The 16,309-nt window shown below is 41.0% G+C and overlaps 2 protein-coding genes and 1 non-coding gene across 4 annotated transcripts; 2 read left to right on the top strand and 1 right to left on the bottom strand.

The window, feature by feature from the left end:
* Positions 1-802: 802 nt before the first annotated feature.
* Positions 803-10,037, bottom strand: GLA (galactosidase alpha). Its single transcript, XM_067723263.1, has 7 exons — positions 9,560-10,037; positions 6,642-6,816; positions 5,299-5,476; positions 4,630-4,721; positions 3,042-3,203; positions 2,403-2,600; positions 803-1,683 (listed from the first exon to the last, which is right to left on the bottom strand). The coding sequence occupies exons 1-7, from the start codon at positions 9,766-9,768 to the stop codon at positions 1,417-1,419; spliced, it is 1,281 nt and encodes a 426-aa protein (XP_067579364.1). The 5' UTR covers positions 9,769-10,037; the 3' UTR covers positions 803-1,416.
* On the top strand, positions 7,805-7,877 carry TRNAE-UUC (transfer RNA glutamic acid (anticodon UUC)). The gene has a single exon. It is a non-coding gene; the product is annotated as a tRNA-Glu (tRNA).
* A 16-nt stretch (positions 10,038-10,053) lies between the features above and the next one.
* Positions 10,054-15,919, top strand: HNRNPH2 (heterogeneous nuclear ribonucleoprotein H2). Of its 2 annotated transcripts, none has more exons than XM_067723261.1 (2): positions 10,054-10,211; positions 13,630-15,919. In XM_067723261.1, exon 2 carries the CDS (start codon positions 13,683-13,685, stop codon positions 15,030-15,032), a length of 1,350 nt encoding a protein of 449 aa, XP_067579362.1. In that variant the 5' UTR covers positions 10,054-10,211; positions 13,630-13,682; the 3' UTR covers positions 15,033-15,919. The 2 variants fall into 2 exon arrangements, with proteins under 2 accessions (XP_067579362.1, XP_067579363.1); XM_067723262.1 differs by having other exon boundaries at positions 10,063-10,199.
* Positions 15,920-16,309: the final 390 nt, after the last annotated feature.

Raw genomic sequence — 16,309 nt, 5'->3', positions numbered from 1 at the left:
GAGAAGGGTGATAGTACAAGGGGAGGTGGGGAAGGAGCAGGCCTGAAGCACTGACTGCAGGTTGGTCCTCAGGTAAACCAATTGGAGGAAAAGCAAGGAATTAGAGTATCTGGAAATTGCCTCAGTAACTCATTCCTCCATATGCCAGTTTGAAGTTCATTGCTTCATCATGGAACCTCAAGAGATAAGGCAATTCATCTTAAAGTGGAGGGGGTCTTCTGGCCAGAGGTTCAGTATTTTAGGTCATAATGTATCAACTATTGTTGGTGAAAGTAAGCCAATTGCATTTGTTGGATCTAGACTGCAAACAACTTGGATTTGGAAACCTAGGTGGTATGTTTCTTGGCAAGATTCTTCCATAAAAATTCAGTAATGTCTGTTGGGTTGCCTCTAAGTTGTCCATTTATGAAGGTTATTCCTGTTGGGGTATTCTTTTGCCCTTCAACTGAGGAAGTCGTTTTTATCTTTAGGCCAAGATAATTAGTGCCATCCAATTATTAATACCTCAGTAGGTGGCAGTGTAAGGGTTAAAAGCCTGGGTTTAAATCCTGGCTGTAATTTACAGTGAATAAATACCTACATCAGGGTTGTTGGGAGGATAAAAATGAGTCACTACACCATATGCGTCTAGAATAGTGCCTGGCACATAGTTCCAATACAGGCAACAGATATTGCGGGTTTGGTTCCAATAAAGGTAGTCACCAAATTTTTGGTTTTTGCATATAAAACTTATGTTCAAACTATACTGTAATCTATTAAAGTTTGCGATAGCATTATGTCTAAAAAAAACAATGTATACACATTAATTTAAAAATACTTTATTGCTAGCCATCATCTAAGCCTTCAGAGAAACAATTTTTTTTTGCAGTAGTAACATTGCAATCACCATGATAAATATAATAATAATGAAAAAGTTTGAAATATTGCAGGAATTACCAAAATGTGACACAGAGACAAAATGAACAAATGCTGTTGGAAAAATAGGGCCAAACAGACTTGTGATACACGCAGGGTTGCCACAAACCTTCAATTTGTAAAAAAACCCCAAAACCAAAAAAACCCCACAGTATTTGTGAAGTGCAATGACATGAGGTATGTCTGTAAATTATTATTTTACTTATTATATTATTAAGCTATTATTTTCTCAGCAGTTTACATTAGGTTCAAAGGCTTTTCCCCAAAAATGTTCTCCAGATAGCTTTAGAAGTGGTAATCATCACAAAGCTCAAGTGTAGCCTGTGCTCGGCAACGGGAGAGGCCACAGCAGTGAGAGGCCCACGTACAGCAACAACAACAAAAAAGCTCAAGTGTAGAAACTTTTACTCAAAGAAATAAGAACAGCTGAAGGTGGACAAAAGTGGGGTAGTCACTTTGGCAACAAAATAATACATTTTAAAGGAAGCATTTTAATGCAGTCTAGCTTGCTCTTTCTAGCCTAAGCAAAACAGTACCTGTGGGATTTACTTGAGTTTTTAAACTTGAAGTCCATTCATAAAACCCAAGCTTCCTCTTCACAGGGAGGAGCTGCGTGATCAGACAGTCAGGATTACAGGCCAGTCCTTGACCCAGGGAAGTAACAGAGATGGTGTAAGAACGAGGTCCACCAATCTCCTGCAGGTTTACCATAGCCACAGCCCAGGCTAAGTTAGAGAGAGGGCGTTCCCACACCTCAAAGTTGTCCTCCTGAAAAGTAAGCCAAGAAAATAGGTGTGATAGCTTGGTAACTAGCAATAAGCTGCCTTGTTAGTTGTGGCATTAAGTCTTATAATCAGAACTATCGAGCACTTCTAGGAAAAATTAGCACAAGGGAGCCTCATTACTGATTATGATATCAAGATTTAAAAAAACATTCTCAAAAGATCAGTGCAGATCCTCCAATGTAACAGATTTAGGTGCAAGACAGACTTGGTACTTGGATATTAAACCATCTTAAAATACACACCCCAGGCTTCCCTGGTAGCGTAGTGGTTAAGAATCCGCCTGCCAATGCAGGGGACACGGGTTCGAGCCCTGGCCCGGGAAGATCCTACATGCCATGGAGCAACTAAGCCCATGTGCCACAACTACTGAGCCTGAGCTCTAGAGCCCGTGAGCCACAACTACTGAGCCCGCGTGCCACAACTACTGAAGCCCACGTGCCTAGAGCTCGTGTTCCACAACAAGAGAAGCCACTAAAATGAGAAGCCCACACACTGCACCGAAGAGTAACCCCCGCTCGCCGCAAATAGAGAAAGCCACGCACAGCAACAAAGAACCAAAGCAGCCAAAAATAAATTAATTAAATAACTTTATAAAAAAATACACACCCCAAATAAACATTTGGATAAATTGTAAACTAAAAGGCAGGAGAAGATGTTCCTGGCCAATTCCTAGTTTGTCCCATAGAACATTATTTACTGTACCTTTCTAAGCCGGTACCCCTGCTTGCCCAAGGGGTCCTGGTTGATGGCAATTACATCCTTATCCTGAAGAAGGGCTTTGGCTTCAAGGCAGATGTGTCGGAGGTCATTGGACATGAGTAATGGAGCTGCCATGATAGCCCAGAGGGCCATCTGAGTTATTTGCTGATCCCGGCTGAGGCCAAAGTTGCCAATCACCAACTGGGACAAAGAATGAAGAATTCAAGTGAGGGACTTCCCTGGTGGCACAGTGGTTAAGACTCCACACTCCCAATGCCGGGGGCCTGGGTTCGATCCCTTGTCAGGGAACTAGATCCCATATGCATGTCACAACTAAGGAGCCAGCCTGCCACAACTAAGGAGCCTGCAAGCCGCAACTAAGGAGCCCACCTGCTGCAACTAAGACCTGGCTCAACCAAATAAATAATAAATAGATTTTTAAAAAAAGAATTCAAGTGAGATAAGACAAAACATTCTTAAAGTTGCCTAGACATACAGACAAGTCACCTTCCAGGGCACCCTGCTCTGAGTACTCTCACATAAAGCCTGCTCCCAGGAACTTCTCCCTTCTGATTTATCTTGAGTGTCAAGTAGGAAACAGGTCCTCTGCAGGAGCTTGAACAGGAGGGCTCAGTTTCTTACCATATCTGGATCATTCCAACCTCCTGGTCCTGCGACAGGAACAATGCTCTCCTGGTTAGAAGTTGTCCAGTCCAAGATACTCCTTATACTTTGCCAAGAATCATAAACATCAGCAAAATTTCTCCAGTGATTGCAGTACTCTCGGATTTCTGTGTAATTGGGCTGTGAAAACAGAGATAACTCCTCTGTTTACTTTCTACTAATATTCTTGTGATAGGAAAACAATCATGTTTAAAAAAGGCTCTCGTAGCCTCTTTAGTTTACAGATTAAAGGTCTCCATGAGGAGAGCTAAATCCTTATTATAATGGAATTTCGTTGTAAGAAGTTTGCTTCAGAAGTAGGCTATATAACTTAAAATCTTACTTAAAATGGCTTTAACACTGTTCTTGCTGGAAATTTACCAAACGGTAACTAGGTACAGTAGTCCCCCCTTACCTGCGGGAGATACATTCCAAGACTCCCAGTGGTTGCCTGAAACCGCGGATAGTACCAAACTGTATATATACTACATTTTTTCCTATACAGGTATTAACCAGTGGGTAGCGTACACAGCATGCATACGCTGGACAAAAGGATGATTCACGTCCCAGGCGGGATGGAGTGGGATGGTGCGAGATTTTATCATGCTACTCAGAATGGTGTGCAATTTAAAACTTATGAATTGTTTATTTGTGGAATTTTCCATTTAATATTTTCAGATTGCAGTTGACTGTGGGTAACTGAAACTGCAGAAAGCAAAACCATGGATGGGGGGACTACTGTACTGGGATTATGGAAGATTTTAATTTTTGTCACACTTCACTGTATTTTCAAACTTTTCCAAAATGAACATGTATTTCCTTTTATAATCAGAAATAAATACAACGATCTCCTAATATAATATTGTAAATCAACTATACTTCAATAAAAAAAACTAAAATGATTTTAATAAGTAAAACCTGCAAATTACACAGGACTTAGCAAGCATATGATAAGGCAATTTGAACCCTAGGCATATAATTTGTTGAAGGAATGAATAAAAGTTTGTAGATAGGCAGGTGGGATATCTGAGGTTTAAGATGTTGAGAAAGAGGTGAGAGAATTTTGCAGAGATTAGAAGGAGACAACAGGGATTCATTCCATAAATAATTATTCAACACTTACCATATGGTAGGGATACAGTGATAAAGTCAGACAAGGTCCCTGCCCTCCTGGAGCTTACATTCTAATGGAGGAGACAGACAATAGGCAAATCAACAAATAATTCCATATAGTGCTAAGCCCTTAGAAGGAAACTGAATAGGTTAACATGATAATGAAGTGGGCTGATTCAGGATATAGTTTGTAGATAGTACTAAGAGGATTGCTGGTGGATAGGTTGGGAACCGAGAGACAAAAGGAAGAATCAAAGATGACTGGCTTCCCAATTGATGGTAGCTTAGTCTCCAATTATAGCAGTGGGGATGGTGAGAAGTGGGTGGATCCTGGGAGAGATGGTAGGATGAGAGTGTTAAGTAAGGTTGGGCTTTGACAGGGACCTTCGTCTCCTTTGTTCTTGAGTTCTGAAAATCAGCAAGGCTCTATTGGATTCTGTGCTCACTAGCTCACCTTAAAAATGGGCCACATATAAAGGGGCCACTCACAGGAGTACACAATGCTTCTGCCAGTCCTGTTCAGGGCCAAGGACATGTGCTTATAACCTGTATGAGAAAACAATGTGTAAAATAAGGGAAAGAAGGGAATTTCCAGCTGGGGCTGTATATTTTTAAAAGAGGCTGCCTGGAAGGGCCATGTTTATATTTTAAACCAGCAGCAGAGACAGGTGACTGCTCTGTGCTTACACTGTGCGTAGTACTGCACAGACTGCTGGGATTGTTCCAAGGAGACAGTGTGGGATGGTGCATATATTGAGGAGAGGCAGGAATGAAGATGCTCCTCTCTCTGTGACTGTTTGACATTCTGGATGCTTTTCCAAGTGATGGATGGAGAGTTACAATTACTATTTGTAATTAACTCAGAGCCCTCCTGAATTAAAAGTGCATGGTATTAGCTGTGGTTAGGCACATGTGGATTTTACATGCGTGAATGAACAAATGCATGGACAAACTGCAAGAAGAGAAGAGGCAGGAGCTCTGGCACATTGAGAATAATTATTTCCAGTATTGTGACTGGGTATTTCCAACGTGAGGATTAGTACTTTGGATGCTCAGCTACCTTGGCCTCAAAGTTCTGCCCTTTGCTCATGGCTAACTAATAAATCTTTTGAATGAAACATACCATCTGCCAAATGTTTTATACTGTCACAGTAACAACCGTCAAATTTTAGCAGATCTACTCCCCAGTCAGCAAAGGTCTTGGCATCAATGTCATAGTATCCAAAACTCCCAGGGAAGCCTGCACAGGTTTTATTTCCAACATCTGCATAAATCCCTAGCTTCAGTCCTTTGCTATGGACCTGAAATGAGAGAAAAGAGTCACCTCAGTAGAAGGGCAATCATGAAGTAGAGAGAACCACTCCAGGCTGGAGGCAGAGACCAGTACACTTCACCAGGTACTGGGGGGCTTTGCCTCCATCCCAAAACCCCCAAAATTATCCAGATGAGTTTGTTGGAAGATAAAGAGCAAAGTCTCCAATTCTGCTGAGTTCAAACTATACATGTAACTATAGCATAGAACTGAAGGGAACGTTTTCAGTTGCTCTAATCTTCCTCTGATGGGATCTTTTTTTGTTATAAATTTATTTATTTTTGGCTGTGTTGGGTCTTTGTTGCTGTGCGTGGGCTTTCTCTAGTTGTGGCGAGCAGGGGCTACTCTTTGTTGTGGTGTGTGGGCTCTGATGGGATCTTAAAAGTTACCTTTTCAGGTCAATGATAGATTTATCTGGACAAAGACTCTCCTTAACCAAACCTTAGGCCCCTCTGAAACCTCTTCTCACGTAGGCCTCTACCTTGGTCTTCCGTGTCCAGTTTTAGCAAGAATCCTGTGAAGTCATCTCCCCACCTTTTGATATCTGATCAAATTCCTTATGCCCCACCCTTGATGTCCAAGTCCTCAGCCTGCCTTTAGCAAGAATTCCCCTCCTCCTGATGTCTCATCTTAGTAATTTTCCATCCACTGACCCCCACAATCTGCTCGTTGGCTATAAAACCCCACTCCTCTTTGGTGTATTTGGGACTGAGCTTGGCTCTTCCCCCCATTGCAGTAGTACTGAATTGTACTCAGTATCACTCTTCACTACCTTTAACTAGTGTCCAGCTCTATTACTCTTTAACAATCTCCAGAATATATCCCTTCTATCTTCTAAAACTCTAGTTTATAGTACCACTGTGATAGCTGCTCAAAGCTTATATGGAAATACATGCACACATGTCAAGAACCAAGTTCCTTTTTCCTCCTAGAGAATTCACCTGTTTCCACAAAAGGAGAACTCCTTCAAGATGGGCCTCAAGAACTATTGCAAAACATAGATCTGCTGATGGGATGAAAATTCCACCTGATTAGCCTTAGAATCCATTGTTTGGATAACAGCAGCTATTTTACTTTCTAAGTGTTTCTGAGCAAGCTTAGGTACAGAAGTGCTTATAGTCTCCTGAATGAAAAAGAATTATCTATAAACTCACATAATTAGCGAGGCGGCGGATCCCACCAGGAAAGCGTTTAGGGTCTGCCTGAAGTCTGCCTTCTGAATCTCTTTCGGGAGCCATCCAACAGTCATCAATGCAGAGGTACTCATAGCCTACATCCTTCCAGCCATCTGAGGCCATGATCTCAGCTATCTGCAGAAAGAGCTTCTCACTGAAAGAGAAATTCCAAGAATCATTACAATTCATTAAACAAATGCTTGGGTACTCCTATTTGTTAAGCATCTTGGGGTTTTGCAATTTATTTTTCAACCCAGTAATAATTTGGCAGTAATCACAACCAATGCAAGGTAAACTGGACTAGGCCCTTTTTCTTCTCACTCCTTTCCCCTCTACCCTAAGAACGCCAAACAATTAAAAGAGGAATGAGAAATACATGAAATTGAAAAGGCTATTAGAATTAAGAAGACAGTTTACTAAAGTAAAACTACAAAGTTAACATAATCAACAGCTTCTTTAGATATCAGCAATGACCTATTCGGAGAAAAAGACACCATTCACAAGAGAAACCAAAAAAGCAACAGATAAAACCTAAAATACCTAGAGGTAATTTTAAAATTATGTGCAGGGCTCATCTGAATAAAACTATGATGTTCCCAAATTATTTGGATAAATGGAGAGACATTCTTTTACTCTTGAATAGGAAAACTCAATACTAAAAAAAAGGTAAATTCTCCCTATACACTTCTAGACATTTAATAAAACTCTGGGCAAATCCCCAAAGGACTTTTTAAGGAACTTCGCAACATGACTCAAAAAGTTCACCTCAAAGATTAAACAGGTGAACAGTCTACAAAATGTAAATGAAGCTAGTGTAGTACCATTAGCATTAGAATACACAGATCAATGGAATCAAAGAGAAAGTTCAGAAAGAGATCCTTCCAGCCATTTGATACCATGAAATTTAGTATATATTAAATGTAGTACTGCTTACAGGAGAATAAAGTCCAGATGGATTAAAGATTTAAATACTTTAAAAACACATAAAAATACTAGTACAAAATATACATGACTATGTTATCTTCAGGTAGGAAAGAACCTTCTCTGCATGATGCCGGAGACAGAAATAATAAAGGAAAAACCTGATGTTTGACACATAAATATCAAAACCAAAATACAGCAAGAACCACTGTATTGGGAATTCCCTGGTGGTCCAGTGGTTAGGACTCCACACTTTCACTGCTGAGGGCCCAGGTTCAATCCCTGGTCAGGGAACTAAGATCCCACAAGCCGTGCAGCGTGGCTTAAAAAAAAAAAGAAGAACCACTGTATTCACAACATATGATAGACCAAAAACAAAGAAAAACCAAAACGTAAACAAACAAAAAGAACCCCAAACATACCAGATGGAAAATAGGGAACTAACAAATTGCAGAAAAGAAACCATGCAAAGAGTCAATTTAACTTTTAAAGCTCTTATTCTGTGCCAGGCACTCACTCTTTAATTTAGAAAGGGTACTTAGTTTGCCCAAGATCACCTGGCTAAGTAATAATAAGCTAGAATTTGAACCCAGGCAGGTAGACTTCAGTCTTGTGGTTAACTGCTCACAACATAAACGTGATCTCATTTTTATTGAAAATCACTTTAAAAGAAATCTGTTTTTATTTACATAGAAAAAAATTGAAAGGTCATATATTAACATTTTAACCATGATTATTTCTGGGTGGTGGAATGAGGGGAATCTTTATTTTTATTATACTCTTCTTTACCATCTACAATTTTTGCCATGATCATGCATTAATTATACAATCAGATACAAAAATAAGACAACCACCACTTAGGAAAAAAGGAAGAGACAAAAAAAGAAATATGTGATGGCCATAATTTACCCCAGGGTCACGATGGATGGATTTAGTCTGAAACTTAGCAAGCCAATTAATTGTCATGTTTGACCAACATCCTGACTTCATCTGTAAAGACATTCATAGGAATAACTTATGGCCACTGGGATGTTACCATGACCGCTGCTTACAGAGGGGCCTTTGCAACAAGGGTGTCTTTATTATGTTTTAAACAATATCTATCAGTGATTCTTAACTGTTTCTAGGTCACGGATCCCTTTGAGAATGTGAACAAAGCTCAAGATCCTCTCTTCAGAAAAACATACATACTCATATTTGCAGATTTGCATTAATTTTCCCATGGATTCCAGGTTAAGAACATTTCTTCTATATGCCTAATTGAGGAGTCTGGTACTGCATTGTACTTTGTCCTTTAAATGGGTTATCTAATTGAAAGCCAACCTGTGTGAGATAAGAACTATTTTACCTAACCTCAGAGTCGTTCCCTGAGATGAGTTGTTTTCCCAATTTACAGACGAGGGATGTGTGGGTCAGAAAGGATCAATACCTGTCTTATCCACCTTCCACAGATAAAGATCCTCCACTTCAACCTTCCAAGCACATGCCATACCCAAGGGCTACGGGGTGGGGAGATCTCAGAGACTCCGTGGTCACTCTAAATTCCCTCCAGTTACAGCCAAGGAACCCGTGACCCCAAAAGGGGAAGAAACGGCACTCGTCTTAGTCCTCTGTCTCTCCTACTCACCACAGCTGTCCTCACTGCTAGTACCCGGCAGAGACAGAGCAGCAGCTCTCAATAAGGGTCTGAACGGAACTGGATGGTAAATGGAGAAAGTCCTTAGTTGGATGATCAAGCAGAGAGAGGTGGAGAAGCAGAGGTCGCTGGCCGGACTCCCACGCCAAGAGGGGTCACATGGAGAGAATTTAGGACTAGTCCCCATCCAGGGCAGTCTGCTGGGGATAAAAAAGCAGCAGCAACAGGGGAGCTCTCCCTCGGGCTCAAATTTTTTCGCTGAGACCCTCCACCCCTCCAAACACAGCCAGACAAATACACGGAAAGACGAAGGGAAGCGGGTACCCAATATCGCTGATACCTGACACAGGAATCCGGCTCTTCTTGGCAGTTCACGTTGCACATGAAGCGCTCCCAGTGCAGCCAGCCCATGGTAGGGGTCATCGCCAAGCCGTTGTCGAGGGCCCGGGCCCCAGGGAGCCCCCAGAGAAACAGGGCCAGGAAGCAAAAGGCCAGCACGCAGCCCAGCCGCCGGACTCTGCTCACCAGCTTCACCGTCGCTGTCATCATGCAGCACAGATTTCCACGAGTCACCTGGGCTTTTAAATTTAACCTTAAGAGCTAAAAAGGCAGAGGCGGCCCAGGGAACCCGCTTTCGTCCTCATCACCAATCACCGGTGAGTTATTAAGCCCTGACCCGACTGTTTCTCCGGCAACTGGGACGGTTATCACCAGAGGCGGACCAATGACCAGTCATAGAAGACGCGACGCCACCAACCACTCTCTCTCTTTCTGGATATCGACCCGCCCTATTTTCGTACCAGAAGGAAGTGCGGCACTTTAATAATCCCGAGTTAGAGCCGAGCGGTGCTCACGTGACCCAGATCTCACATGACGTAGATCCTCACGTGACCAAACGCTTACGTGAGCAGAAGTAGTTCTGGTCGTCGTCTACCGTCTCGCTATAAGCCGTTTGAGGGAAGAAAGAGGAAAATTATCCGGTATCGTTAGAGGTTGGTGTGTGGGTGGGAAACGGGGACCCGGGGGTGGTGATGATGCAGACCAAAGCGGGGTCCGCGGGCCGCCTCCGCCTTTTTCGTTCCCTGCTTTCCCCTCCCCCGCACCCCCCTCCCCCCATCTCAGTGCCGGGAAGCCGCCTTTGCTGCGCCTGGTGGGGAAATGGTGGACGCTCGTGACTGTGTCTGTGTTTTTTGTATATCTATCTGTCTGGGCGGGTCTCAAAGGACCCTTAAGAGAAACCGTAAGCTGGAAAGCATTTGAAAACCACGTCCCTGGATTAGGAAAAACAGATCTTGAGTCCAGTGGCCTGAATGCTGGTCCGTCCATTCAGGCACCCAGTCTCCAGTGCCTGATTGTCTGTCTGTCTGTCTGTCTGTAGGGGGAGGCACATCTAGGCAAATGCTGCGTGCCTGACCGAGGCGCCCAATGAATTTTTTTTACTGAATTAAATATTTAAATAACGTTTATTTTTCGGCTTATAACAATCTACGTGTTCAATTTTGGACTTTGGAAAAATAATAGTATGCTATAAATTTTTAAAAATACACGTAATTCATCACTCGGAGATAACTACTCAGCATTTTGGTCTGTAAAACATCTGTATATAACACACACATAAATGCACAAATTCTTAACTCACAAATGGAATCCTGGTTCCTACTTCAGGCAACAGAGTCCTCGTGGCCTTCCCAGGAGACACAGTGATGAAGCAGAACCTCCCTGCCACCACAGAGGGGATGTTAAGGCCTAGAGGGCTGCAGGGACATTAAATGGGATGGGTCGTCCAAGAGATAAGGCAAGCAAAAACCAGGGCGTTAATCTGTCACTCAGACCTAAAAAGGTCTATAGGAAGACTGTTATTACTGCACGTGCAGTGTTCTAGGTACATAATAGGCAATTAGTGAATGTTGACTTGAATCCTCAGTGTAGTTTTAGGGCAGTTAGTACACTTTGTACTTTCTTTCCAAGAGGCCCAGTGTTCCCAGACCATGTCAGATAAGCCATGCACATACAAAATTTGAAAATTTTATCAAATTTGCTATACTAAATCCCAGAAAAGTAAACATTTAAATTTGTTTTTTTTTTGCTGAAATAAAAGTGATTACTCTAGAAAATTAAGAATGCACAAAAAATTGAAAAAGAAAGTTGAGAAAGCTATAAACCTACCACCTAGAGTAGCCACTATTAACATGTGACATATTCCCCATGCATGTACTTTTGTAACATTGTCTTTTTAATTCCAATTACAGTGACTTTTAAAAATTAAACTATTTAGAAGTATATAGGATAAACAGTGAAATTCCACTACACTCTTCCTACCTGCCAGTGTTCATTTTCTCAGAAAACAACTTAAATGCTTCCAGAACTTCTGTGAATTTGCATACATATATATGTGCCTGCTTATATTTTAAAATAAGCAGGATCATACTCCACATGTTCCTTCATTTAATATATTTTGGAAATCTTCCTAGGTCAGGGCAGATTTTTTTTTAAACAGCTGCACAGCATTCTGTTTTAAGGATAAAATATAATTCACTCAGCCATCCCCCTATTGATGGATAATTAGGTTTCTAATTTTCTGCCATTGCTAACAGTGTGGCAGTGAACATTTGTGAGTATTTCTGTTGACCAGGTTCATGGAAGGAATTCTAGCATGATCAAAGGATATGTGAACATATATCTTTTTCATAGTTGAGATTATAAAACAGTTATGATCTTGGGTCACTTAAGATTATAGCATAAGTAATTTCTCATGTTATTAGTTTTATAATTTTTAAAGTGTGTAATATTTTATCTTTCTTAGTAAAATACCTTTCAAAGAATATATAGCTCCATAAATCTTTGTCTGAATTTCAGATCCTCTCCTTAGGGCACATAACCGGAAGTGGGTTTACTGTATCAAAAGGTGTGATACATATTTCCAAATTGCTTTCCAGAGATACTGTATGAACTTTCACTCCTCTGGGAGTATATTAGTTTGTGAACCCTGAATATCAGTATTGACTTATCCTCCCTGCTTAACTTCACTATGTTGATGGGTGAAAAATGGCAGTTAATTCTGGTTTTAACTTGTATTTCTGATGACTGATGAGGTTTGAACATTTCCCAGACTCTTCTCCTGTATCTTCACATCTGTATTGCTGGTATATTTAATCTGTTAACCAAGTCCCACAGAGTCCACTGCTTTGAATGTGTAGATCATATCTTTCCTCCCCCCTTTTTTTAAACTGCTGTTGCCTTAGGTGAATCCCTTAACATATCTCTAAGAGACAGAGTTCTAACTGCTCTTGCTAGTGTCACCCCAATCCCCTCTGTGACTGCCACACTGTTGCCATGGTGATCTTTCTGAAAGGTTCTGATTACTTCACTCTCCTCCCCTCACTTTCCTTCTTTTTCCTCCCTTCACTTCCCTCTCCTCACTTTTCTCCCCTCAGTCCCCTGTTTAAAACCCTTAAAATGTCCTTAGCCTTTGTCTGTCTCAAAAGAACTCCTGGATCGATCTCTACCTAGTCAGCCTTATCTCTTGCCTTGCCTCCTTCTATTTTATGCTCCATCATAATTTTAAGAATTTGGAGATCCCTGAACCAGGTAGTCCTTTCATTTAACCATTCTATACTGATAGAATTGACCAACCAGTCCCTGCTTTATAACACCCTTTCACCCTGCACAGAATTATGTCATAGCAGGGATAATGTTTATTTGCCCTTTTTGTCTTTAGTAAAGATGTACAGTGCCTCTGTAGGACCATAAGCCCTTTCTGGGCTTATTGAACCTTGTATGCCAGAGCCAAGTACTGGACCTGGCAACTGAAAAATGTAAAATGAAGGTGTGAATGCTCTATAATGTCTTTTTTCCACTTACCTCTTTGGCCTTAATATTTCCGTGATTTTATTAATTTGTATGAGTTTTTTAATATAATGAGGATAGTATTTGTTGTAGGTATCTTCTGAAGTGTATTGTTTGTCTTTTATGTTTAATCTTTTGATGTAACGAAGTTTTTCATTTTTATGTAATCAGATATAACCATCTTTCTTGACGTCTTCCACTTGCCATTCACTTTGTATATCTTTTCATCTTTTGTATATCTTTTCTGACTATGTGTTTATATATGATCAACGTGGAAAACTTAGAACATACAGAAATGGCCAAAGAAAACATTCTCTGAAACAGAAAGCTCCCATAATCTCACCGTCCAGAAATAGCCACCATTAATGGTATCTAGCACATAATAAGTATCAAATAAATAGTTGTTGAATGAATGACTTAGAAATTTGGTGAAGTCTTTTTGTTTATACAGATGCCTTACAAAAAAGCTATCAGCGTAATTGAGCTTTCTGTTAATAGTTTGGTTTTTTCTCTTACTGTATTGTGAACATTTTTCCATGACAATTAGTCTTAATTTTTTTTCAGCTACACCGAAATTACACTGAACCGAGCCTGCCAGCAAGAGCCCAACAGTCACCATGATGCTGAGCACAGAAGGCAGGGAGGGGTTCGTGGTGAAGGTCAGGGGCCTGCCCTGGTCCTGCTCAGCTGATGAAGTGATGCGCTTCTTCTCCGATTGCAAAATCCAAAATGGCACATCAGGTATTCGTTTCATCTACACCAGAGAAGGCAGACCAAGTGGTGAAGCGTTTGTCGAACTTGAGTCCGAAGATGAAGTGAAATTGGCTCTGAAGAAGGACAGAGAAACCATGGGACACAGATACGTTGAAGTGTTCAAGTCCAACAGTGTTGAAATGGATTGGGTGTTGAAGCATACAGGTCCAAATAGTCCTGATACTGCCAATGATGGCTTCGTCCGGCTTAGAGGACTCCCATTTGGCTGTAGCAAGGAAGAGATTGTTCAGTTCTTTTCTGGGTTGGAAATTGTGCCAAATGGGATGACACTGCCGGTGGACTTTCAGGGGCGGAGCACAGGGGAGGCCTTTGTGCAGTTTGCTTCACAGGAGATAGCTGAAAAGGCCTTAAAGAAACACAAGGAAAGAATAGGGCACAGGTACATTGAAATCTTCAAGAGTAGCCGAGCTGAAGTGCGAACCCACTACGATCCCCCTCGAAAGCTCATGGCTATGCAGCGGCCGGGTCCCTATGATAGGCCAGGGGCTGGCAGGGGGTATAATAGCATTGGCAGAGGGGCTGGGTTTGAAAGGATGAGGCGGGGTGCCTATGGTGGAGGGTATGGAGGCTATGATGACTATGGTGGCTATAATGATGGGTATGGCTTTGGGTCTGATAGATTTGGAAGAGACCTCAATTACTGTTTTTCAGGAATGTCTGATCATAGATATGGAGATGGTGGGTCCAGTTTTCAGAGCACCACAGGGCACTGTGTACACATGAGGGGATTACCTTACAGAGCCACTGAGAATGATATTTACAATTTTTTCTCACCTCTTAACCCCATGAGAGTACACATTGAAATTGGACCCGATGGCAGAGTTACTGGTGAGGCAGATGTTGAATTTGCTACTCATGAAGATGCTGTGGCAGCTATGGCAAAAGACAAAGCTAACATGCAACACAGATACGTGGAGCTCTTCTTGAATTCTACCGCAGGCACAAGTGGGGGTGCTTATGATCACAGCTACGTAGAGCTCTTTTTGAATTCTACAGCAGGGGCAAGTGGTGGTGCTTATGGTAGCCAAATGATGGGAGGGATGGGCATATCCAACCAGTCTAGTTACGGAGGTCCTGCTAGCCAGCAGCTGAGTGGTGGTTACGGAGGTGGTTATGGTGGTCAGAGCAGTATGAGTGGATATGACCAAGTTCTGCAGGAAAACTCCAGTGACTATCAATCAAACCTCGCTTAGAGAAGGAGTACTAAACAGCAACAAATAACAGCTGTGCATTTATGGGAGTTGACTAGAATAGGAATGATGTCAGGCATATCCAGTATGATTGGTAGATGGGAAATATCGTTGATTCTGATCACTCTTGGTCAGCTAGCTTCCTTTTCTTTTTCCTCCCTCCCTCCCTCCCTCCCTCTTTCTTTCTTTCTTTCTTTCTTCCTTTCTTTCTTTCTTCCTTCCTTCCTTCCTTTCTTCCTTTTGCTTTCTCCTTTTTTTTTAAGAAAACAAACAAAAATTAAGTTTAACGGTTTTGCATTACAGGCTTGTGATTCATGCTTACTGTAAAGTGGAAGTCAAGATTGTTTTAAAACTTCAAGCTCAGTAATTTTGAACACTGAAACATTCACCTAGGATGTAATAACAAAGTTCAGTATTGACCATAACTGTTAAAACAACTTTCAGCTTTCCTCAAGTTAGTTATGTTGTAGGAGTGTACCTAAGCAGTAAGCGTATTTAGGTTAAAGCAATTTCACTTATGTTAAATGTTGCTCTTATACCACAATACACTGAAAACTTTGGATGCATGTTGAGAAACATGCTTTTCTGTAAAACTCAAATATAGGAGCTGTGTCTACGATTTAAAGTGAAAACATTTGGCATGTTTGTTAATTCTAGCTTTTCGGTTTAATATCCTATAAGGCACGTGAGTGTACACTTTTACTTTTTTTAAAAAAAAACGCTCTGGGACAATTTTGAGATGTAATACCAATACTTAGGAGTTTGGTCATGTCGTTTGTATGAAATTCTGAGGCTTTGGTTTAAATCTTTCCTTGTATTGTGATTTCCATTAGATGTATTGTACTAAGTGAAACTTGTTAAATAAACCTTCCTTTTGAAAACTGGAAAAATCTTGTATAGCTTGATTTTTATTATGTTCTATCATATGAGCCATTTCTTTTATACAGTCCTGTGCTGATGAAATTTAAATTGTTTTTAATTATTATAAATATACCTTAGCATCTTTATAATACATTATTGCACATATCATTAATTATTTCTAAGATATATTCCTAGAAGTGGAATTGCTTAGTCAAAGGTCCACACATTTTTAAGTCTTCTGATTTGTATTGCCAGAAAGATTATGGTACTTTGTGTTTCCACTAGGAGTGTATTTTTTTAAAAGAATTTCCCCCATAGCCTGCTCAATGAAACACATTATTCTGCTTGATCTTGGCCTGTTTGTTAGTTGACAAGTGGCATCCCGTTATTATTTTAATTTGTGTTCCTTAGATTAATAT

The sequence above is a fragment of the Pseudorca crassidens genome, chromosome X (genome assembly GCF_039906515.1).
Source record: "Pseudorca crassidens isolate mPseCra1 chromosome X, mPseCra1.hap1, whole genome shotgun sequence".
Lineage (NCBI taxonomy): Eukaryota > Metazoa > Chordata > Mammalia > Artiodactyla > Delphinidae > Pseudorca > Pseudorca crassidens.
Note: the sequence above shows the minus strand (reverse complement) of the source record. Positions and strands in the feature narration are given on the sequence as shown.